The sequence below is a fragment of the Borostomias antarcticus genome, assembly GCF_949987555.1.
Source record: "Borostomias antarcticus genome assembly, chromosome: 1".
Taxonomy (NCBI): domain Eukaryota; kingdom Metazoa; phylum Chordata; class Actinopteri; order Stomiiformes; family Stomiidae; genus Borostomias; species Borostomias antarcticus.
Genome location: NC_140234.1, coordinates 39,784,004 through 39,808,783, shown reverse-complemented (window position 1 = coordinate 39,808,783; position 24,780 = coordinate 39,784,004). Strand labels below are relative to the sequence as shown.

General features: G+C 43.8%; 1 protein-coding gene across 1 annotated transcript; it reads right to left on the bottom strand.

Moving 5' to 3' along the window:
• Positions 1-6,955: 6,955 nt before the first annotated feature.
• On the bottom strand, positions 6,956-11,053 carry LOC311329944 (uncharacterized protein; the record flags this gene model as incomplete). The annotated part of the gene is made up of 4 exons (XM_084461896.1): positions 10,989-11,053; positions 10,808-10,879; positions 10,468-10,694; positions 6,956-7,027 (listed from the first exon to the last, which is right to left on the bottom strand). Exons 2-4 carry the CDS (start codon positions 10,866-10,868, stop codon positions 6,956-6,958), a joined length of 360 nt encoding a protein of 119 aa, XP_084318022.1. The 5' UTR covers positions 10,869-10,879; positions 10,989-11,053.
• Positions 11,054-24,780: the final 13,727 nt, after the last annotated feature.

Sequence of the window (24,780 nt, the reverse complement as noted above, 5' to 3'; positions counted from 1 at the left end):
TAACTAGGGCTGCGAGCAGCAGTTAGTGGGCCCTCGCACCCTACACGTGTCGGGGTGCGCCGCCGTTAAAGGGTGTGCTATTTCGGTGTCCAGTACTGAGAGAAACTTCCTGTCACCAGTAGGTGGCGCTCTAAGCGTGACTCAATACCGACGCATAGATGTGTTCAGTACGGTACCTTGATGAAGCGTGAGAAATGTTGTCTAAATCGGACAATGTATGTAGGAGTTATGATGACTTCCTGCTTGACCTGTAGGCGGCGCTGTAAGTATGACTCAATACTGACCTACAGATGTGTTGAGGACACGACCTTCATCAACGCTGAGCAATTTGGAGTAAATCGGATAACGTATGTAGGAGCTATGAGGACTTCCTGTTTCACCAGTAGGTGGCGCTGTTGGTATGACGCAATACTGACTTACAGATGTGTTCAAGATGCGGCCTTCATCAAGCATGAGCAATTTGGAGTAAATCGGATAACGTATGTAGGAGTTATGAGTACTTCCTGTTTCACCAGTAGGTGGCGCTGTATCTGCAAAGTTTCATGCGTTTTCATCGATGTTTAGCCCGCCAAAAAGGCATTGTTTGGGAAGAAGAAGAAGAAGGAGGAAGGTAGAAGAAGGAGAATAATAATAATCCTTACAATTTCAATAGGGCCTCGCACCGCAAGTGCTCGGGCCCTAACTAGGGCTGCGAGCAGAAGTGAGCGGGCCCTCGCACCCCACGTGTGTCGGGGTGCGCCGCCGTTAAAGGTTGTGCTATTTCGGTGTCCAGTACTGAGAGAAACTTCCTGTCACCAGTAGGAGGCGCTCTAAAGCCTAATTTATACTTTGTGAACCGTGATCCACATTTTTTGGCTCATGACTCACGGCTCATAGCTCTGTGCATTTACACTCAATGAGCCGTGCCCTGCTGTGTCCATGTCCACGACTACAAAGTAACACAATCATGCTATGTTGTTACCAAACAAGAAAATGTTTCTCATCTCCTAGCAACACAGAACGCTTAGTCTCTCCAGGCCTGTCAACCAATCAAATATGTGCGATATAACGACATAATGACGCGGTGTGAGCCGCTAGAAATTTGAGGTGGTACGAGCCAAGCGGCTCACAGCTTGCGAGACATTCTCCCCAAACAAATGCCTTTTTGGCGGCATAAACATCGATGAAAATGCATGAAACTTTGCAGATACGTCGGTCCCGGTGAAACATTTGAAATAGCACACCCTTTAACGGCGCCACACCCTGACACGCGTGGGGTGCAAGGGCCCGCTCACTGCTGCTCGTAGTCCTTTTGGTGGCCTAAACATCGATGAAAACGCATGAAACTTTGCAGATACGTCAGTACCGGTGTGATATTTCATGGGTGACGGAAATGGGCGTGGCAAAACGGCTCAAGAGCGCCCCCTGGAAAATTTTAAATGATGAGCCCCACCTTTCCGTTTGATGTAGGCCAGGGGTGGCCAACCAGTCAGAGACTAAGAGCCACAAAAATTACTGTGGTACCACCCAGAGCCACACCATATATACCAGCGTTTCTCAACCTTTTTTTCAGTCACTGCACCCTTCATAAGTACTTAAAATCCCAAGGCACCCCAGTCTAAAATAAGAAGAAAAACATTATTGTCCATTAAATATACAGTTAAAGTTAATTTATTTAAAATTAATACATACAACAAGATATTGTCTGACATAATATATTTTGGACTGGGCTGGGTTAGGCTGGGCTGGACCTGGTTAGGCTGGACTGGGCTGGGTTAGGCTGAACTGGGCTGGGTTAGGCTGGGCTGGACTGGGTTAGGCTGGGCTGGACTGGGTTAGGCTGGACTGGGCTGGGTTAGGCTGAACTGGGCTGGGTTAGGCTGGGCTGGACTGGGTTAGGCTGGGTTGGGCTGGACTGGACTGGGCTCGAGATTTGAGGCTTTGAAATGTCCCAATGATGTCTGGCATATCAGACAGAATGGTTTACCATTACGTTCTATGAAGAAAACATTACTCTCCCCACTCGGGTAAAAAATGTCCTGTGTTCGTCTTCATATTTTCTTTTAGCTGCGCATTTCTTTCCAGCCATTCTTTGGTTGTGTACAGTAGTAGCCTAGGCTACGTTAGCTTTTGTCGTAAAAGAGAATGACCCACGCAAAGCAAATTATTTTGTTTGCAATAGGAGCGTTTACATGACAAATATTTTTCAATGTGGTTGACGAGCGTATACATGGGATACAAAGTAAACTGGTTGGATGTTTACATGCGACGACGAAACAAATGTTTCGAACGCGCACGCAGCCGTGAGTGATTGCGTTACGATGGTTACAAACAGCTGACTACGGAACTGTCGAGCATGCGCATTAGTCAAGTCTAATGTAGGTCAAGGTAGTATACATGACCGTACATGACGGACCAAACGGTTTCAAAAAGGTTTAAACTACCTCCTTGAAAGCGATTGGAATTTCAATCGGGTTGGGGCGTTTCAGTCGGATTGAGGTGTTTATATGACATATTTTCAATCGGTTTGGTCTTCCAAACCTATTTGAAACCGATTCAAACTGTCCATGTAAACGCACCTAATAATTTTGTTACCAAGGTGATTTGCTACCTATATGATTGGTTTGAAGTGGTTCTCACGCAACTTCCTCACTAGCGAAACGAATCATGATTTTATGACAAATCTGCAATAAACTAAAATGGGCGGGAAGAAATGCACAGCGAAACTAGAGAGAGAGAAACGTTCTTATGGAATGAATTAATTTATTTTTTAATGAAAGGATGTAAGAGCCGCAAGCTAACTTTTTTGGGGGGATGGATGGAGGAGCCGCACATTGACGGGCAAAGAGCCGCATGCGGCTCGCGAGCCGCGGGTTGGCCACCCCTGATGTAGGCGAACGAAATTCGGTGGGCATATGTAGTTCATCGAGACACACTGTCACACAAATGTCTCTTGGAGCTATACCCAACATCCAACAGGAAGTCAGCCATTTTGCTCTTAATGTGCCATTTTGTCCTTGTTTTTACCATTTCCATGCCTCGTACTTTAACAAACTCCTCCTACAGATTTCATCTGATCAACTTCATATTCGGTCAGCTTCATCTTAAGACCTTTGTGATCAAAAGTTATCAAAAACATTGAGTTTTCACCAAACACCCTTGCCGTGGCGCCCCGCCAAATTTTGACATTTCGCCATAAAACAGATAGTCCTAATAACTCCTCCATACATTATCCAATTTGTCCGATATATCTCACGCTTCATGACGGTTCTGTCCTGAACACATCTATGTGTCAGTATTGCGTCATACTTATAGCGCCACCTATTGGTGAAACAGGAAGTCCTCAAAACTCCTACATACATTATCCGATTTCCACCAAATTGCTGACGCTTCATGAAGGTCGCATTCTGAACACATCTATGCGTCGGTTTTGAGTCACACTTACAGCGCCACCTACTGGTGAAACAGGAAGTGCTCATACCTCCTACATACATTATCCAATTTACCCCAAATTGCTCACGCCTGATGAAGGTCACGTCTTGAACACATCTGTAAGTCAGTATTGCGTCATACCTACAGCGCCACCTACTGGTGAAACAGGAAGTCATCATAACTCCTACATACGTCATCCCATTTACTCCAAATTGCTCAGGGTTGATGAAGGTCGCATCCTGAACACATCTGTGCGATTTTAGAAATATGCTGTGAATGAGCCTCAGGGATGCTGGGCGCACGTTCATGAGTCCTGCGAACTCGGCGGAAAATACATCACCATAGGAAGACCCACCCTACTCTGCCTCTGATTCACCAGTTTAAGGGAAGTAATGTGTAATGACGTCGGCCAACTATATTAACCTATAGCTCCATGCTTTTAGCAATCAACCTGTTATATAAATGTTCTCTGCACTGGCTCCCAGATAGTGACTCCTCATAGTGAGCCTAACTATTATTGATTAACTTGGACTGTTTCCTCTCTCCTTGTCAGTCATTAAAATATGTCCAGTGTTCCACAATACTTATGTATAACATTTCATTATTTTGTCTCAGACCATTTCTGAAACAGTCATCGCTGTCAGTATACATTTCCCTTCAATGTTATCGCTTGCCGACTTGTAACCATTTAACTACTGTACCAGACTGTACAAAAGAATTGCACAGCTATATTTTTTTCTATTGGTGATTTATTTACAAGGTATAGCCTACTTCTCCAAATATTTTTGGCATTAAATGGCAGTGAAACTTTGCAATGATGTTCCACACTGTTGCCACCCAAATTCCCAACAAATATGGCCACCACACTGTTCAGGACATTCACGGTTCTTGCTCTTAGGGATCGGTAAAAGAAAGGGACATGGTTCCTCCATAATGTGCTACGGCTCTGGTTAGATAAAAGGCTTGGTCATCAGAAAATATCACAAAGTGATCACAAAATGACAATTAATAACATGTCACTGACGAACTTGACATGCAAGAAAACTGTTGTCTTTGCACTGTTCTGTCCTGCTCCCTGTCCTTTGTCGTCTACAACAGCATATGCCTTAACCCTAGTCAAATTTCAAGTATGTGTGAACCATATACATGGCAGTAAACAGATCTTGAGTCTTGAGGATGCTTGACTCATACAAACTACTTTAACTCAATTTCAATAAACGACTCCAAAATATGGCAGACAGAAGAGCTGAACAGACTAGGTACATCACTGGATGATCTTACAGAGAACCAAGAGAAATTGACTGGTATAAATGCTAAGGGTAATGAGGGATGAGGTGCAGCTGGGCAGGGCGGAGACAGGTGGCAGGTGATGCAGGAGACGGGAAGGTGAGTAGGCAACAACCAAGCATGAACTGGACCACTGGCTCCCCTCTACTGTCCAACCCATCTATCAGCGCCAGCAGAGAGGACACGATAGAGCCAGAGAGAGAGAGACAAATGCAACCTAAGGTTAGTTTAGTTCCAATCGCCCATAAGCAACATCAAACAAGTACTCAGCCAAGCTGAAGAACCGAGTTACACCGGAGGCGGAGTGAGGCGGTGGCTCCGTGACAGACAGGCCTCACCTGTGTATCTGGTCCTGTCTGCTGGAGCGTACTGGGGCCAGCCGGTCTATCTTGTGGAAGAAGATGAAGGAGGGTCTCATTAGCTTGGCCTGGAGAGAGACCAACAAACAGCCATCACAAGCTCTCAGTCAACACTGAGGATGATGGTTGGGTGTCCTGTCCAATAATTATACCCCCCTCCCCTAACCGCCACAGTTGCCCCATTGGCTAACCTGGTCAAAGAGAAGGCGGAGCTGATTATGTTTTCTGATTCACCAACCCACTTGCTAAGGCAGTCAGCTCCTTTCCTTATAGACACCTTCTTGTCTCCCTGCCTACACTCGTTAGTCTGCGCCCGCACCACAGGGGTCTTGCCTGTACTTGGGGAACTAGATCAAAGCACTACACATCTGGAGATGGGCGGGAGGATGTGGAAAACCGAAACTTAACAAGACAGCTCAAATTAGACAAGACAGCTTGAATACGTCTGGGTCTTCATATGTTTACCGGAGCAACGTAGTGTGGTCTCACCTAGGAGGTTCTTCTATCAGGGGATCGAACAGAGAGGGGTTGCTCTACTTCCTGTTCACTGACTGAAAAAGCAATCACAGTGGGATTTAGTGACATCATTATGCGTACATCAGGAATTCATCTCATCTAGTCAGTCAAAAAATGATTTGGTCCTCACCAATAGGTCATGTCACTGCATATATCTTTTAAAACAGCAAACACTATGTAAATAAGGTTTTAAACTTCAAGACCATTATAAATAATCAGCCCCTATGGCTGGATACAGGCGCAGCAGAAGTGGAGGGTGACAGTACTAGGTTTTTAGCTGGCAGGTTCCCATCAGGCTCAGTGAATATCTCGTTTAAGTGAGGACCTCAGGTTATGAAGTGAACTACATTTCCCATAAACCCTTGTTTTATTTACATTACATTTCCCATAAACCCAGGACCATCTCAGCCAGAGGCCTTCAGGCATACACACACACACACACATGGACTGAACTCACAGACTCAGAAACACACACACACAAACCACATCACACGCACCCACCCCCTCTCCCGCACTCCATCCCCTCGCCTTTCGCCCCCCCCCCTCTCCCCTCTCATTACAGTACAGTGCTGTCAGGATATTGGCCGCACCTGATTGTATGGTTGCTTGTCGAGGCTGGCTGCCTGTATGGTAATTCCCTCCCCCTCCCCTCCCCTGGTAACTGCCTTGTACTGTATTTTGTAACTGCCTTGTACTGTATTTTGTATGTCGTAATTGCCTTGTATTTTGTATGTTTTGCATTTTGTATGTCGCTCTTTCTTCCTTTTTATGTGTTATCTGTATTGTAAAGCGCTTTGTGCATTCGTGCTGTGAAAGGCGCTATATAAATAAAACTTACTTACTTACTTACTTACATCTGAGTAGCTCCACCCCTGGTTCCAATTTCGAAATTCGCCTGACCCGTGTCCACGTCTGACCCAGTAGCTGCCTAGTGCTGTGATTGGTTGATGTGTAGCGGAGTCCCCTCCCCACCTCCCTCCAGACGATCCACTCTAGATCAACCCAGGCTTATGGTGCTGGCTCAACAAGGCCCGTATGTAGCGAGAGTCAGAGGGGGAATTGTCGGTTCTGGACTGGAATAAAGGCGTGACTGACAGTGTGCCAGACGCCCCACCCAGAGCAGGGAAGCAGTAGAGCACTCCTAGTTCCCCGGTCCCAAACTTCTCCCCTAGGCTGGCTGTCTTCTACAACGGCCCCCACCCATACCTGTGTGTTTAGTATTTGGGGAACAGTCTGGTGTGTTTAGTATTTGGGGAACGGTCTGGTGTGTTTAGTATTTGGGGAACGGTCTGGTGTGTTTAGTATTTGGGGAACAGTCTGGTGTGTTTAGTATTTGGGGAACGGTCTGGTGTGTTTAGTATTTGGGGAACGGTCTGGTGTGTTTAGTATTTGGGGAACAGTCTGGTGTAACCTGATGCTCCAAACTCTTTTTCTGATCTGGCACAGACGGATCTCTACGGAGAGGATTCAGAATGATTTGTGAAAGAAGCAGAATGTGAACTGGTGTGATCAGGATGGTCTCAGGAGGCTACCTCAGGAGCTGGGTGTGATTCTCAGAGCGGTTTCCATTCCTTTACAGCAGTGGCCCGCCTGTGTGAATGCATGCTTCAGAGCATGTCATTGTCTCTCAGTCTCTCATTTCAAACTTTCCTCTGAATCATCAGCCTTGCATCAGCACAACAAGAGACTCTGCTGGGGCCTGTGTGTGTGTGTGTGTGTGTGTGTGTGTGTGTGTGTGTGTGTGTGTGTGATGTGTGTTTGAATACTCTTCCACACCCTTTATATACTGATTTTTCTTGGCATATGTGTGTATGCGTGTGAGAACGAGGAGTGTGTGTGTGCGTGCGTTTGTGCGCGTGCCTGTGTGTGCATGTGTGCGTGAATGTGTGTGTGTGTGTGTGTGGAGCATAGCCAAAGCTGAACTGTAGATCAGATACACTGGTTCAGAGTGTTTCTGACACTAAAGGGGCTTATTTAAGTCAAATTAACTCACCCAAGCAGACACACAGTCTGAGCTAAACTAACCAGCTGGAGAGAGAGAGAGAGAGAGGAGGGGGGTGGGGGGTGGTTGGAGAACAGTGAAGGGAGAGAGAGCAGAAAACGCGGTCACTTACGAGCCATGTTGGAGGAGGGGGTGGACCTCTCCTCCCCTGACTCCAGGCGAGGTATGATGACATCACTCCAGGGAGGGTGAGGATGATTCATCTTCATCACCCTGAGATATATATTACTCCCTCCATTACACATGCACACACACGCACGCAAACACGCACACACACACACACACACACACACCCATACACACACACGCACACACACACACACACACACACACACACACACACACACACACACACAGTCTTCCATAACAGGACTTTCTTTTCTTTCTCCTGTTTCCTTTTTTGCCCCCTGCCCTGTAAGACTTCCTGTTCTTAGGGACTACCTGACTTCCTGTGCAGGTGTGTGTTGCACCATTCTCTCTCTGTCTGTCAGAGGGACATCCACATACAGTATAACTTGAGTCAGCAGCTCTTAGAAACACAGTGGCCTAGAGACTCCTAGAGCAACAACAACAACCATCATGACTGTACGTCACTTTCACACACACATACACACACACACAATTATGGCAGTAAGGTCATCCAGTTTTTGGGGGAGAACGGTGTGTGCTGTGCAGTGTATGAGTTATACTGGAGAGGTCAGCTGGGCTGGACAGATGTGGCAGAGTGCAGACTTCCCGTCATTCAGATAAATATAATCTCTCACTGTCACTGTCTGACCCTGCTCTCCCGGTCTGCTCTCGGCTACACGCACACACACACACACACACACACACACTCACACACACACACACACACACACACACACACACACACACACACACACACACACACACACACACACACAGGTGCACTGTGGTGAGTGAATAAAATAGATTGTGGTTCTAGTTCACAAATCTTTGAGAGCTTTCCGGCATTAGCAGTGGTTAATGTAATGTTTACAGAGGGAGTCCAGGTCAGGCCTCAGGAATGTGCTGGTACTATAGAGGTAACACTTTATATAAAGGCCCTCTTATGGGTCTGTAGGTAATAAGGTCCTTATGAGTTGCTCTTTAATACATGAGTGTGTTAATGACATTTATAAGTGTTAATAATAGCTTTATAAACACGTTTATTGTTAGATTAACACACGAGAGGGAGTGCTTTGCCGTGGTTATTGGCACGGCCGTAGGTATGAGAGTGCAGCTGGAGTGCAGTAGCCAGCACAGTTGTGCCAATACCCAGATAAAGCACGACCTCCAGTGTGTTATTGCTTTCATACTAAAAAAGATGGATTTGTAGTGTTCAATTTACTAAACTGCAGTGCTTTCAGCCCTCAGCAATCCGAAATAGTCCTCCATTGTTTACCGTTGCGATAGGCAACTTCCCTACTAACACACGCAGGTTGCGCAAACGTTCTACATACGGCCGCTATAGGTGACGATTCATCTGCGCCGCGTGCGGAAATTACGCGGCCATTTACGGAAACGCGAGATCTGCCGATTAGTAGACGCTACGTTAGAACGACACGTCATTCCGAAGTTGCGGCCGCGTGCAAAGAACGCACGTGATCACGTGGGCAGGAACTTCCCTTATAAACTCACTTGGCTGACACTAGATTTACAGGTATTTATATGACTTGGTCTGCACGTCTTTTTCGCACGGTGCAAATATGGTCACTTACTGACCACTGGCTATATTTAGCATTTGCAGTACCACTGGCTATATTTAGCATTTGCAGTACCACTGGCTATATTTAGCATTTACCAGTACAAAAACGAATTAATGCTATATGGGGATATAGCAGCAAGCATTATGATACAAACCAATATAAGACTGAACACCATTAACAGTTTAGAACATTTTATTACACAAAGTACAATACAAATTAAAAGTATACATATTTACAAGGATGAGGTTTACAGTACATTCAGGTCATACAGGTCACATTACGCATAGCCAGAAAAGCAAAAAAAAGTATGTACAAGCTCTGGCTAGCAACCCTTTATCTGACAATTGCAAAGTTCTAAAAACAAAAATGAAACAAAGTACGCATTTTGTGGCAGGCAGACCGGGAACAGACCGTTGTATCCCACAAAAAAAAGGTTAAAATTTACAAAAACTAAAAGGCATCCATCCTGGCAGGCTGGAAAGGCAGGTTTAGGGAGACGGGCTGGGGGTCACCCACATCTGAATCGAGGGTCTGGGCAGAAGAGGTCATCCTCATCTGAATACTCCACTGTGGTCAGGGCTGGAGCTGCGGTCAGGGGCTGGGCTGGGGAGGTCAGCTGGGCTGGAGCAGATGCCTAAGGACATAATGAAATGGCTGTAAAAGCAAGTCGCATACGTTCATTGGAAGCGTGCCATGTCACTGGATACGAGACAATTAACTGCCTGACATCACATACCTTTTTGCATCGAGCAGGGGCATGTTTCAGCATCTCCTGCAGCTGGGCAGACACCTCCGTCACAGTGGTGCTTGGCTTACAGGCCATAACTGCACCTTTTAACCAAAAAGGGAATGGTTTCAATGCACATGGCATGAAGCAAAGACAATGTATTATTTTGCGAAAATATGAACAATCCCTTACGTAATATGACATTGTAGAGGGTCATATTTTTCAGAGGCTTCTTCCCCCTCTTCCCATGGACGCTGTAGACACACCACACTCTGTGTATGGCAATGGCTGACAGCACCCGCCGGACCACATCTGGCAGATCTTTGGAATCAATCTTTGGATCAATGGAACTCGGATATCGCGTCTGCAAAACATAAAGACAATCATTTACTTTTACATTTCCTTAACACTTCCCTGCAAAAATAAGGAACAAAGTTCTGCCCTGAAGTTACTCACCATCTTCCTTTGATGATCCTTGTCCTTCAGCTGCTCCTCCAAGACCAGCAGCTCCTCCTCCGTTTTAGCAGGGTGCAGGTCATCCAGTACTGCTCCCCGATAGCTGTCTGCAGACTCGCCGGACAGTCTCTGCTCCAGCCTCTGCTCCAGCCTCATCATTGTCTGTGCCATCTCCCTCAGACTCTGCATGACGCTGGAGAACTGCTGACACATCATCCTCTGGAAGTCTGGATATTAAACACAGATGTGGCTATAAGTAATTGTACGGTCCCATAATGGATATTCAACTCAAAGTATATCCCTACATGCAGCATGAAGTAGTTCACAAAATTCAGCATACCAGCATCTGCAGAGCTTGATGGCAACACTGCTGGAGCTGTTGGTCTCACAGGCGATGGCATCAGAGAACTACCTGAAAACCAGAGGATAAAGGGATGAGCAGGAAACTATGGTGCTGGCGGCGTAGTGATTCTGGCATAAGGGGAAGAATCAACTCGACATGAGACATGTCAGACCCTGACCTGGTCTGGCCGGGGTGCTAATCGCTGATGCATGCTGCTCGTGCCTGGACGTCTGAAGGGCTGAAGGGCCTGGGCTCACAGCGCCTTGGCTCAAAGGACCCGGGCGATGAACATCTACTGCCGAGTAGTGAGATGTGAGATGAGCGAATTAGTGAACTGAGTACATGAGTCTTCAGAAAGTCCTGAGTTAACTGTAAGTGTGCAAATATGCATAGACATTTCACCAACACAAACATGCATGGATACCTGCATTGATAACTGGCAGAGCAGGCCTTCCGGCTCTGGCACCTGGCATAGCTGGTCTGGTCTGAGTTCTGCCGACCGGCTGCCTGGGCACTGGAACATATAGTAGAGGTAAATTAGCTCAGATTAGTCAACTCAAGTAGTACTCTTTTGGGACTGTTGAATGCACTTTATTATATTACCTTCGTCACTGGAGTCATAGCGCGTGTTGCACTGTCTCTTCCTTGTGTCTTGGGAGTTAATCCATTGATGACTGCTGCTCAAACACCTTCGCCAAGGCACTGGCAATCCATTGATGACTGCTGCTCAAACACCTTCGCCAAGGCACTGGCTACTTCATAATGCTCTGTGTGTTCCTCAGCAGAGACAGAGGTTGTCATGGCTCCTCTTGATGTGCTTGTGGAGGTAGATCTGGGAGGTATAGGAGAATGGGCACTCAGAGCAGGAGAACACCCAAGTCTTGCACAACTCTAACATCACAGCTAGGAGAGCGAATGAGAGAGACCATTAAAAAGGATTATCTCACCTGTAGTACAAGTTCAAATATAGAGTGATTATACGTCATTGTAAATGAGAGCTTACTCTCAATTGATTCACGAGGTTAAATAAAGATTGAATGAATATGTAGCTAGTGGGGGGTTACAACCACACAACTGTGGAGAGAGAATGAGACACTTGGTTCCCTCCTCTACTGGTGTTCATGGCCATGGCCACACACCTGGAATACTCCAACCCTGATTTAAAGGCATAAAAGTGGGGAACACATTCTTGAGACGGTTCCTAAAACTGGAGGGAAAAAAAACGGGAAAATGATCTTACCTCTCCTCATCACTCACTTCTGCATGGGGCTGAGCTCTACCCTGTCAGCAGTGGCAATACATGGGATAGCGGCTCAGCACACAGGAGAACTGCACAGAGAGGAAGGAGGAGAGAGAAAACCAACAACAAAAAAGGCAAGAAGGGTTAATAACTGAGCGAATCTTGCAAGTTTGCACTACAGGGAAGCAATTGCTCAATTTCCCTGATATTGTGGCGTCACTGGCGTCAGTGATGCGTCTTATGAATCTCACATGTCTACCGCTAACATTAACTCAATATCAATATCCCCATTTGTTTATCCCGTCTATGGAAACGTATGTGCATTTGTACTTACGTGTGCCTGCCTATATTGATGATCAGGTGTTTCTCCACCTAAGGGCTGGCCAGACAGAACCATCAGAGACCATTGGGCTGAGCTGAGGAGAGAGCGACATGTTAGAGTGTATGTGTGCATATGTATATGGTGCTCTTCTGTTAATACTCATGAGGGCATTCAACTGAACAAGACTCACAGAGCCTGTGGTGCTGTCCCAGGACTGCCCCTGGCCACGCCTGTCCCCGTCTTAGCGCCTCTTCCTGCCCCGCTCACCTGCTTCTTGCTCAGTTCAAACAAGAACTGGGAGGTTGGCAACTGAGAGCATGGGAGGGGAGAGAGGGAGAGAGAGAGAGTGGGTGGGTGACCCTCTCGTTGGCTGACATGCACACTCCACAGGACCACGTGATTTCTGACACGTTTAGAGGAACAGGGCAACATGTCTACCACCCTTCACACTCAGTAATTAAATAGATTTTGCAAGACACTATATTAGTAGTCCACATCATGAGTACTTATTATGCAACATTTGGATTTGTATGTGAGTGAAAACGTAGTACACAATTCTTTACCCGTTTGACAGCATGAGCAACCATTTCAACAGTTAAGAGTAACATGAAATCACATCCCAAAATCACCAAGATGGCTGCTGTAACCAAAAAAGCCAAGATTGCTGCTATAACAAATCCTGCTAGCTAGCCTAGCTCCGTTGTTGGGGCTTCTAGTATTCTGTTAACGTTAACTTCGGAAAAATGAATGCCTAAAAACAAACACATACTAACGGTGTCGTGGGTTAATGCGAAATCAACGAGTAAGCTAATTATCGCATTTTATTCCAAGCGACGAAACAGTACGAACGTGCAGGAGCTCGCGCAAGCCTGCTATAGACTTGAGAAGACTCCACCATTGCCCGTAATTAGGAAACAATGGCCCACGACAACACTTCATAAAAGTGTACACAACTGAAATATTCTCACGTTGCCAAGCCAACATTATAATTTAAGATACAATTACACAAAAGCGAAAGTTAACTATAATTACGACAGAGTAATTTTACGTAGGCTACTTAGCTAGCCATGATGTACAGAAAAAGGCTAATCACGTTAGCTGGCTAGCTAGTTAGCTAACATTGGAAAGAGAGCATCTCCATATAGATAATCATTACAAAAGGGCAGCTTGCACATAACGTTGGTGTTTTATCTGGGACGATACCAAAATACATAGCTAGCTATGTATACATTGAAATTGAGATACTTACAGGATCTGTGTTGTCGCGGGGACAAAGACAGCGTGTTGGTCTTTCTCAATCGTTTCTGTTTCAAACGGAGCGGAAGTTTAACCCGTCCTCGTTCTTCTTCTACTTCGCTGAGTTTAGTGGCGGATCGCAAACAACTTTAATGTGCATACAGCCACCTACTGTACCAGAGTGTGTAACTTGTTTGTCTAGTTCTTCAATTGTGTCACCTAAGAAAGTAGCCCAATGCCTTGCATTCTACGTTCACTGCTCAGCGTTCATTGCTCACATTTATGTTGCAAAATTAGGACTTTATTCATAGGCATATTTTTTATCATTATTTTTATTAGGCCTAGACTGCAAATCTTTAGTGTTAATATTAACTGTAAATGAGAAATTACACACAAAACAGACATGCAGGATTTCTCCTCATTATTACAATTCTGTAACTGTATGACTTCAAAATTTATTTTAAAACCTAAGTAATTTACAAATGTTCTGACCCACTGTGACACATTTCCAATGAAGTCAGATTGGGACTGTGATGTAACCACATTGTCACGTTATTTAATTACATCGTAGTTACGGATTTAAGCAGCAGTGGCGGCTACGTTCCCTTACAGTGTCCTTGAGGACGGCTATTTTGGTTATTTTGCGACTGAAAAGGCAAGTGTCAGCTAGGTGTCAGCTAGGTCCGCTGCTGGTACCGTCGCAAAGTTACCACAATTACACCAATGTGTCCCGTCAGTTTTACGTACTGTGTTAGTAGGGTTAGCACCAGCTGGCAGCGTTTACCGGTGATTTGCCCATTGGTATATCGTGGTTATTGATTGGTTTGCCTTTTGGTTTGCCTTCTACACTAGATTATGCTCTTAATCACTTGTTTTAGAAAGGAGATGCACGTGTCAGCTAAATGACTGTAATGTAATGTAATGTATTGGCATGGCTCCGAATGCGTCTTGGCCAATCACAATGTATGGTCGGAGTGATCTGTTGTATAAGTGTTAATAATGGCATTATAAATGTTTATTTTTAGATTATACCATGGCCTGGGTTAATACTCTTTTCTGATTGGCCAGCAAACCATGTATACGCACACGTAGTTCGGCTGAAGTTTAATTACCGATCTAAATGAATGCGCCGGCTTTGACAGCAACCCAAATGAGCTAATCCCATAGCCTGCTGTACCATTGCTAGCTAGCAATGAACGAAGTGTTGGATGCTGCATATTTGCTGTGCAACGCATCCATTGTCCAGTTGTCAAATCTATTTGCCAAAAAACTCTTTATGATAGCCAGACACTGTCCCTAAATCAAAAACTGTTTTTTCACTTTGTGTTATAACGTGGTGGTGCACGTTAGTGGTGTAGTAGCCAGATATGATTTTGTAACGTCAGTCTACGAGTTGCAGTAAAAGAAGCCAGATGTATGGAAAACGGTCTCCGCCTCGTTTATTCATTTACAGTATATACGGCATCCAAATATATCACAGTGTGAAGAGGCAATTGCTGGATTCTAATACCCTGTTGCTTCACATAATGATATGACAGCCCGCCCTCGCAAATCAACTCACAATGAACGATACGACCATGGATGTAAAGTATTGGATACGACTGACAATATACCATGACATGAAAACAATACTTTTGGAGTTGAGGACAATCAGGTGTCTGGCTATCATACATTTTTTGGCAACTAGGTTTGACAGCTGGACGATTTATATGTTGCACAGCAAATATGCAGTAGCCTACACTTCGCTCATTGCTATCTAGCAATATCAGGTAGCTACAGTCATAGATATATGGGTACAGTAGGCTATGGAATTAGCTAGTTTGGGTTGCTAGGCTCATTGTTTGGTTGCTAGGTCGTATCCAGGGTTGAGAGACATTGCTGAAAGAAAAGGTAACGGACACTTTCCATTTCACTTATGGTTCCAAACCCATGTTAACTATTGGATGTCATCGCTGTTCCTCCAAGAAATATGATATTCAATTTGTAATTCCATAGCAACGTGATTTAGCAGTTAGGGACTATAATGACACTCAGCAATGAGCAACACATAAATAACATTTCTTTATATTTTAATGTAGAAAATGCGAGTAAATGGCATATATTTATTTGTCTTTGGCATGTGAGGCCATGGTATAAGCGGGATAATCAACTCATAGTTGTGCGTTAAACGGTTTTAAGGCACTTGCGGAGGCAACCACCCTCCGCTGCGCGTCGGGTGGTTCTATGCCAACGTCGTGCCTTAAAACCGTTTATCGCACACCTACTCGTTGATTTTCCTTTACATGTCCGTCATTCAGTAGGCTAATGTTAAGTCAGCTACACAAAAAAGGTGGAGCGCGCATACTAAGAGTGAATACATGGCATTAGGAGGGTTGTTTCCCTCACCTCTGTTCTGACCTATATAATGTCTGAATGCTTGTCTCCAATTCATTTTACCCTGGCCTGATGAAGCTATAAGGCAAACATTGATTGAATAAATACCTTTTTGCATCAAGGCTACAAGTGTGCAGTCAGCATCCTATTTCACAGCCCTTGCAGTGCAGACAGAGACAGCTGAGCTTGGTTTGGACATGCCTCCTTGCAGCACACTCACACAAAAAAGGGCCCCCAAATACCTTGAGCCGGCCCTGAACGAATGGTACACCACACAGGTACTAAATTAAAACAAAAATTGAGATTTATTTGCCACATGCGTATATTCAGACAAAAGCTTGGGCAACAGACACAACGAAAGAAAGTCACCAAGGGAATAAGAGAATTACGAGCAGTGCCAAATCAAAGAACTCATAAAGAAAAGGTGACCCCTCCTGACTAGTGCTGGATAACAATGTCCAATAATATAACCTATACTAACTAATTTAATTACAGTGGGTGGCACGCACCCCTAACCTGGAGTATTTAACATAGGTAAGCCTATGGGAGAGATGTAGACCCCAGGGTATCTTACCTATTCACTTACCCCTCGGCTAACATAAAAATACAAATAACAAAAGATTTAAGAAAGACGAGACATAACTAAAATAAACACTAACAAGAACAGAATACCCAAACGATTGCAAACTAATGAGTCGACAAAACAAGCTCAATGGTCCAACAAAAGAAATGGGTTGACTGCGATGGGGAGACACGGCAAGGTTTAAATAGTTGTGGACTGCCTCCGGATTGGTCAGGAACAGAAGGCATGGTCACGCAGATGATTGGATGATTGGAACAGCAGACAGCGGGATGGAACCTGAATGTGGAGTGACAGGGAGAGGAAGAACCCAGAAGGGAACACAAAACAGGAACACGCAAGGGAGGAAGATGTGGACGTAACATGCACTAACAAAATTGTAGCTTAATCAATGACCTTCCTTCTGTCTACCAGTTTAAATCTCATGTTGACCACCAGGAAGATAGATTACGAGTCTTAGAGGAAGTCAAGCGAGACAGAGAAGTGAGGGTGGGTGGGGGGGCTTGCATTGAAGAATAAGGTACCAGCAAGTGACATGTTGTCATATAATATACATTTTTCACAATGGACTTTGGTCACAAAATAAACCATCATTTTCACCACAGTCCATTCCATCAACTGATCCCCACACAACACACAGAATGGTGCCGTGGTGACATGTCTCCTCTATCAGTGACCTCGCTCTCTCCAACCATCTTCTTCACTGCGTTGGTCCCCAAAGTCAAAAGTAGTACTGAACGCATTGCCAAGAAACATTATCTTACCTCTGCAGTAGCTGTTAGTTTAAGAGAAATAATGAACACAAACAGTCTATCAACTCTAGAAGTGGGGCCCTCAAGTAATATTGAAGACTAAGCAACCACCTTTAACACCAAAGTAAGGACAGCCTTGGATTCTGTAGTCCTATTCAGCTGAAAAGGGCTACAGCTTAACATAAAGCTCCATGGAGGAATGAGGAAATTAATCAACTAAAGAGAACCTGCAGAAGATCTGAGTGTATATGGAGAAACTGATATCTATCAACCAAAATAATTCAAGAGTGCTCTTCTTAACGATTGATAGCCTAATAAATCCTGCCCTAAAAACACCAGATAACCTGCTCTCTACCTCCAAATGTGAGGAATTTGCAGCTTACTTCAGAGATAAGATTACGAATATTAGGAGGAATATCACCCAGGAAAGGTTATGTGTCTTGCTCGCTGAACCTCTTCCTCCATGTAATGGACATATGAGCTTGTTTACACTGATTGACACAAAAATGTTGAGAAAAGTAGTTTCCCAACTTAAATCCTCCACATGCCCGCTGGATCATATGCTCACTGATTTTTTCTAGCTATTGTTAATGACTCCCTGTCTACAGGAATATTCCCAACGCTCAAAACTGCTTTGGTGAGACTCGTTCTAAAGAAAAGTAACCTAGACACTTCAGTTCTTAGCAATTTTAGACCAATCTCCAACCTTCCCCTTTTGAGTAAAATTCTGGAAAAGATTGTTTTCAAACAGATATATGATTTCCCAGCTGCAAGTGCTACTTTCTACATCTTCCAGTCCGGTTTTCGCGCCCATCATAGCAGTGAGACGGCATTAGTTAAAGTTGGATATGACCTTAGAACTAATGCTGACTCCAAAGAGCTCTCTGAGTATAGCCTTTGATACAGTAGATCATGTGATCCTCATTGAAAGACTGGAGAAGTGGGTCAGCCTCTCCAGTCCAGTCCTAAATTAGTTTAGGACCTATCTAACGGGTCTTGAATTCTTTGTTGCCCTCGGTGACCACAGCTCAGAAAATATTCCTATGACCTGTGGGGTGCCTCAAGGATCCATCCTAGGCCCTCTACTCTTCAGCCTGTACATGCTTCCCCCTGATTGACTGCCTTGTAAAGTGTATTACGGATATAAATGTATGGATGTCACATAATTTCCTCAAACTAAACCAAGACAAAACAAAACAGAGGTACTGATCATTGGTGAAAAAGCTGAAAGAGAAACTATCTACCCATTTAAAAACTCTGGCAATTGACACCAAAAGCCAGGCTAAAAACCTAGGTGTCATCCTTGACTCGGATATTAATTTCGAAACCCACATCAAGAATATTACCAAGACATATTTTTAGTACTTAAGAAACATTGCCAAGGTGCAACCATTTCTCTCGCAGGCTGACACCGAAAGACTAATGCATGCTTTCATCACAAGCAGGCTGGACTACTGCAATGCTCTACTGTCTGGCCTACCAAAGAAAGCAATCTCTAAACTACAAATGATAAGGAACGCTGCAGCGAGTCCTCACTAAGACTAGACGGAGGGCACACATCACACCAGCCTTAAAATCACTACACTGGTTACCTGTCAATTCTAGAATAGACTTCAAAATACTTTTATTAGTCTATAAATCTCTCCACAGTCGTGCACCTGAATACATTTCAGGCAAGCTTGTCAGTTACATGCCCAACAGACCACTCAGATCCTCAGGTACTGAACTCCTAACAGTTCCAAAAGCCAGGACCAAGAGACACAGAGAGGCAGCTTTCAGTTTCTATGCCCCCAAACTCTGGAACACCTTGCCAGAGTACCTAAGAAGGGCCAAAACAACGGAAATGTTTAAGTGAGATCTCAAGACGTACCTTTTCAGTCTAGCCTACAATCACTAGCCAGGACATAGATACACAGAAAGGCAGCCTCCAGCCTGCTTGTGAATCCTCTGTATACATTGGTGTATATCCTGTTATGCACTGTGTGTATATTTAGATGTGCTGTGTGTATGCTGGTTGCCCTGCGACTGGCACGTTCTGTTTTAATATCTGTGTTGCTTTTATGGCTCTGTGTGCTACTAACCCTTTTCTGCCTCCCTCTCCCTAGTGCCTCTCTCTCTCCCTCCTATTTACTAACCAGGTCTAGTGGATGCCCCACTGTCACCTGAAGACCACACTGAGCCTGATAGAAACCCCTGTGGATGTCCAGTACAGCCACTAACCCTGCCTTCCTCTCTCCTCCCTAGTGTCTCTCCCTCTTATACAGGTCCTGTGGACACCTCCCTGTCTCCTGCAGGCCACCCTGTATCAGGTCCCACCCTGTATCACCCCCCCCCCCCCGTCCTCAGCCAAGGTCCTCCAAATGGCTCCTGGAGAGGCCCCTCTTCAATGGTTTAAAACCCAACCTACGGTTATCAAGGTATTTAAAGTTCAAGAGTAATAACGTGGATTTTTAAAACAGTTGGAGGGTTAAACAGGGGTCTAGAGTCAAAGCAGCCAGATGTAAATCTGTGAGTGCTTCTTTTACCTAATACTTTGACCTTTGGCATATCCACCTCTTCAACAGGGAGATGTGTGTGGGTGTAACAGGGAGATGTATGTGTGTGTGTGTGTGTGTGTGTGTGTGTGTGTGTGTTTGTGTGCTAGAGGAAAAAAAGTAAAACAGACCAGATATGCTTGAAATACTTTATTTATCAAACCAACCAGCTGATATCTTTAATAAAACGAGAGAAACACAATAAATTATTTACTAAAGCATACTATTCTATTCTGGATAACACAAAAGGCAGGTTTGATGTTTGTTTTGATGAAACTAACTGTTGGAATAGATAGATGCTGCTTTACTTCTCCTTGACAATTTGATCACAAATAGTAAAACAACAGAACAGAAAAAATACCAGTTATTGGAAAGAGGGAGGAATGTCACTTGAACCAGAGGACAAAGGAATGTCCTCACTCACTCACTCACTCACTCACTCACTCACTCACTCACTCACTCACTCACTCACTCACTCACTCACTCACTCATTCAGATGCACTCACAGTTACACAAAAGCATTAGACTGAATAAATATTCCAGAGACAGTAGTCCAATGGTAAGGCTAGTTTAACACAGAGAGATAACGTCCAGGAGGGTGTGCTATACTGTGTTCAGGGTCTGTAGGTAGACAAGATTGTGTCCAGGGTCTGTAGATAGCCTAGACTGTGTTCAGGTTGTGTAAGTAGACTAGACTGTGTTCAGGGTCTGTAGGTAGCCTAGACCGTGTCCAGGGTCTGTAAGTAGACTAGGCTGTGTTCAGGGTCTGTAGGTAGACTAGATTGTGTTCAGGGTCTGTAGGCAGACTAGACTATTTTTAGGGTCTGTAGGTATGCTGTGCTCAGGGTTTGTATATACTGTGTTCAGGGTCTAGGTAGACTACACTGTGTTCAGGGTCTGTTGGTAGACTAGACTGTGTTCATAGTATGTAGGTAGACTAGGCTGTGTTCAGGGTCTGTAGGTAGACTACACTGTGTTCAGGGTCTGTTGGTAGACTAGGCTGTGTTCAGGGTCTGTAGGTAGACTACACTGTGTTCAGGGTCTGTTGGTAGACTAGACTGTGTTCATAGTCTGTAGGTAGACTAGGCTATGTTTAGGGTCTGTAGGTAGACTGGACCAGTGGTTCTCAAACTAGGAATCATGACGATATGAAAATGGGGTCTCGTGAGAATTTCCCAATTTAAATTTAATTTAGTTTTGATATGGTTTTACAAGCATGATTGAAAAAACAACTAAAACGAGCAGGTTCATGCTACACTTAGGCTGGGTTGCACCAACAAGGATTAACTCTTAAACTAGGTTTAAACAAGGTTCATCTTTTAATCCAGTTGCACCAAACGTTGAAGGTAGTTTAAATTTGGTTTACAATTAATCCTGGTTAAATCTAACCCTTTGGTCATACCAGTTTAATTTCCATTTAAACCTAGATTAAATTCAAGTCTGTTGCACCAGTAATTGTAATCCCAGTCTAAACCTGGATATGTTTGGACAACATATCCACTGTCCATATTTTGGATTTGTTGTGCAACATATCAACTGTCCAGTTGTCAAAACTAATTGCCAGCAAATGATGTTAGCCAGCTATTTTTCCCAAATAAATGTGACAGTATTATGATCATGTCTCCGAGACAGGAGTGACAACCTCAGCTAGCTTGTTTGACATTATTGTAGGTCAGTTAGCTAGCTAGTTTACAGAGTTCTAAAGATATTGTGATATTGAGATATTCTCCCCCAATTAATTAATACTTAATAAATACACTAGTATTTCATTAACCATCCACAAAAATCTGAGTGAAAATAAATGTTCAGAAGTATTAGAAGACCTACTCCAAAATCAGCTAATTTTGCTAACCATTTCTCATGAGTGTGGGCCTGGCAGATCACGTTTTGATTGAAAGCTGTGCTGATACAGTTAGCTGGCAAGAAGATGCCGGCTAGCTAGCAATGCCGAGATGCATGTGATCTCTTACAATTGTACCTAAACAAAACTCAAAAGGTTATGACAGCTAGCAAGTTATTAGTTAGATAGATTAATTAGCAATGGTGCAAAAGTTTGACAAGCCAGCTGGTTTACTAAGCTTGTCTGTCGTTAAAACTCCGGTCTGATCACTCCAGACCGGGCCCCTCATCCCCAGGCCAGAGCATTATGCTCAGCCCCAGCACAGGCCCTCATCCCTGGACAATAGGGCTAGCTGTATCCCCTGGTGTGTCAGTCTTTGGAACTTCGCAATTGTTTTCTGCTAGTTCATTTTAGATGTACCAACATTCAAATGAGTATATTATCTTCAAATTTGGCAGATTTCAATGCATCACATCATTTTACAGTTTACAATTAGCTTTTTCATAATCTGTTAATCAGATTGCAAGGTTGGATGAGGTACCATATTTGTTTAGCCTACATCGGTAATTTGTTGACATTTCATCAGAATCCATCATGGTGGATATTGAACATAATATTTTAACATAAATATAACATAAAATAACCATTTGCGAGGACAACTGAGAATAGAGAAGATAAATTAATTGTTAGTGGGTCTGAAGAAACAGCAGTCTGTTTTTACCCGTAGCCGAGAGGTCAGTGATGCAGCGGTGAAAGCTAGCTACCTTATTGCTAACGAGATAGCGTTAGGATCCAAGCCATTTTCTGAGGGCGAGTTCGTGAAAACATGCATGCTGAAGGCTGCAGAAATCGTGTGCCCTGAAAAGCGACAGGCCTTTGCCAACATTAGCCTAACGAGGAACACTGTCGCAGATAGAATTTCAGATCTCTCGGCAGACTTGGACAGCCCAATTAATCACAAAGTCGAGTCATTTGTTGCATTTTCGGTTGCAATTGATGAGAGCACTCTGAAGAATACAGTTCTGTGAAAAATAAAATTGACTGTGGTAATGTAATATTTAAAGACCATGAACATTGTGCAGTATAATATCAGTCAGCAGCTTCAGCACAAAATAGTTTGGTCTGGTGTAACTCTATTGCTCATGTACTGCTATCACCTTTATGGGTTTTTGAAATGTACAAATTTAATACATTTACAAGGCAGGGTGATAACGTTCTTCATAGCTCCCACTTTAGTTTTGCATAGTGTGGTGAGTCACTTCAGTTGGTCAGATGTGAAAATGTGAAAATGTATCTACTGTACATTAAAATAAACAAGTTGTTTTAATCAAAGTGAAATGCCATTTTTTCAGTTCCATAGGCCTATCTGTGAATTAATGTTTTGTGCCTTTGTAGATCCACTGTGATCTGTGAGTTATAATGCACATATGTAGGCTAAATGATAAATTAAGGCATAATATTGAAATATTGAAAAACAAAGGTAAAGATTTGGAGTTGACGTTATTTATAGGTTATTTTGCTATTATTTTACTGGCCCGGCCCACTTGAGATCAGATTGGGCTGTATGTGGCCCCTGAATCAAAATGAGTTTGACACCCCTGCTCTAAACATTATGTCCCACCCTCATAGCTTGGTTGCGTCGGAAATACGTCAAACTACAGAAGTTAGATGATCTCAAACGTCCGTTTCTGTGCCACTTTAATGTGCTATGAAGGCTGCGAGTCTCTGCCAACATTATTTGCGGACTGAAAGGTTTGAGAACCATTGGCCTAGACTATGTTCAGAATCTGTAGGTGTGCTATATTCAGGGTCTGTGGGTAGACTAGACTATGTTCAGAATCTGTAGGTGTGCTATATTCAGGGTCTGTGGGTAGACTAGACTATGTTCAGAATCTGTAGGTGTGCTACATTCAGGGTCTGTGGGTAGACTAGACTATGTTCAGAATCTGTAGTTGTGCTGTATTCAGTGTATGTGCGTATAAATGACAGTTTATGGTTCTGTATATAGACTAGACTGTTCAGGGTCTATGGGTAGACTAGACTGTTTGGGGTCTGTTTGTGTGCTGTATTCAGGGTCTGTGGGTAGATGTTCAGGGTTTGGATGTGGACTAGTATAATTCTGTGTTCAGGGACTGTAGGTACACTAGACTCATAGCAACACATTCCTCACAAGGACAGAACGCAGGCTTGTGAACGGAAATGAAAATAAAAAGGAAAGAACTCAGACAATGGAGCACAGACAAAAAACAACACCATCTATCTGTCAGACCGTGTGTGTGTGTGTGTGTGTGTGTGTGTGTGTGTGTGTGTCAGGGAGAAAAAGGCCAAACTGAGTACAAACACAGTCTAGTAGTCTGGGTTGAATTGTCTGGATACTGACTATCTATTTATTAATTTATTGACTAATTTATATATGTAGATATTTATATTTACATTTATTTAAATATGTATGTATATATTACCAAATGTATTTATTTACATTTATTTCATAGCCACATGTATTCATTAGATATTATTATTTTGTATTTATCTATCTATTTATTTAATTAATTTTGGCACATTTTGTATTCCATACCAACGCAGAGAAAGAGAGGGAAGAGTTAAATCATTGTATATTCAATGTAAAACCATTAACCTCCATCCTCTCTGATCCTCTGTCTGTCTGGTCTACCGATGCCATCATCCATGCCAGCTCACTGACACATGCCTCACAACCCACATAAAACGAGCCATGCACAGACTGACTCAACATACACACACACACAATCCTTTTAACCTGACAAGGAAACAAAGAGACTACTGCCTGCCAATTCAGACAATGAGCTTACACACACACACACACACACACACACACACACACACACACACACACACACACACACACACACACACACACACACACACATATGCACTCTCCCTCTCGTACACTGCACTGGTACAGTATAATGTGAGAGCAGACTTGTATAAGCTAGCTAATTAGCTAGTTCTTTCTGTCACTCACCATCAGTCTGCTCTTTAAAGTAAACAGTTTTCATTGTGCTCAGACTCAAAAGGCCATGAATTTCCACGTCTTTTCAACTAACCACAGGTCAC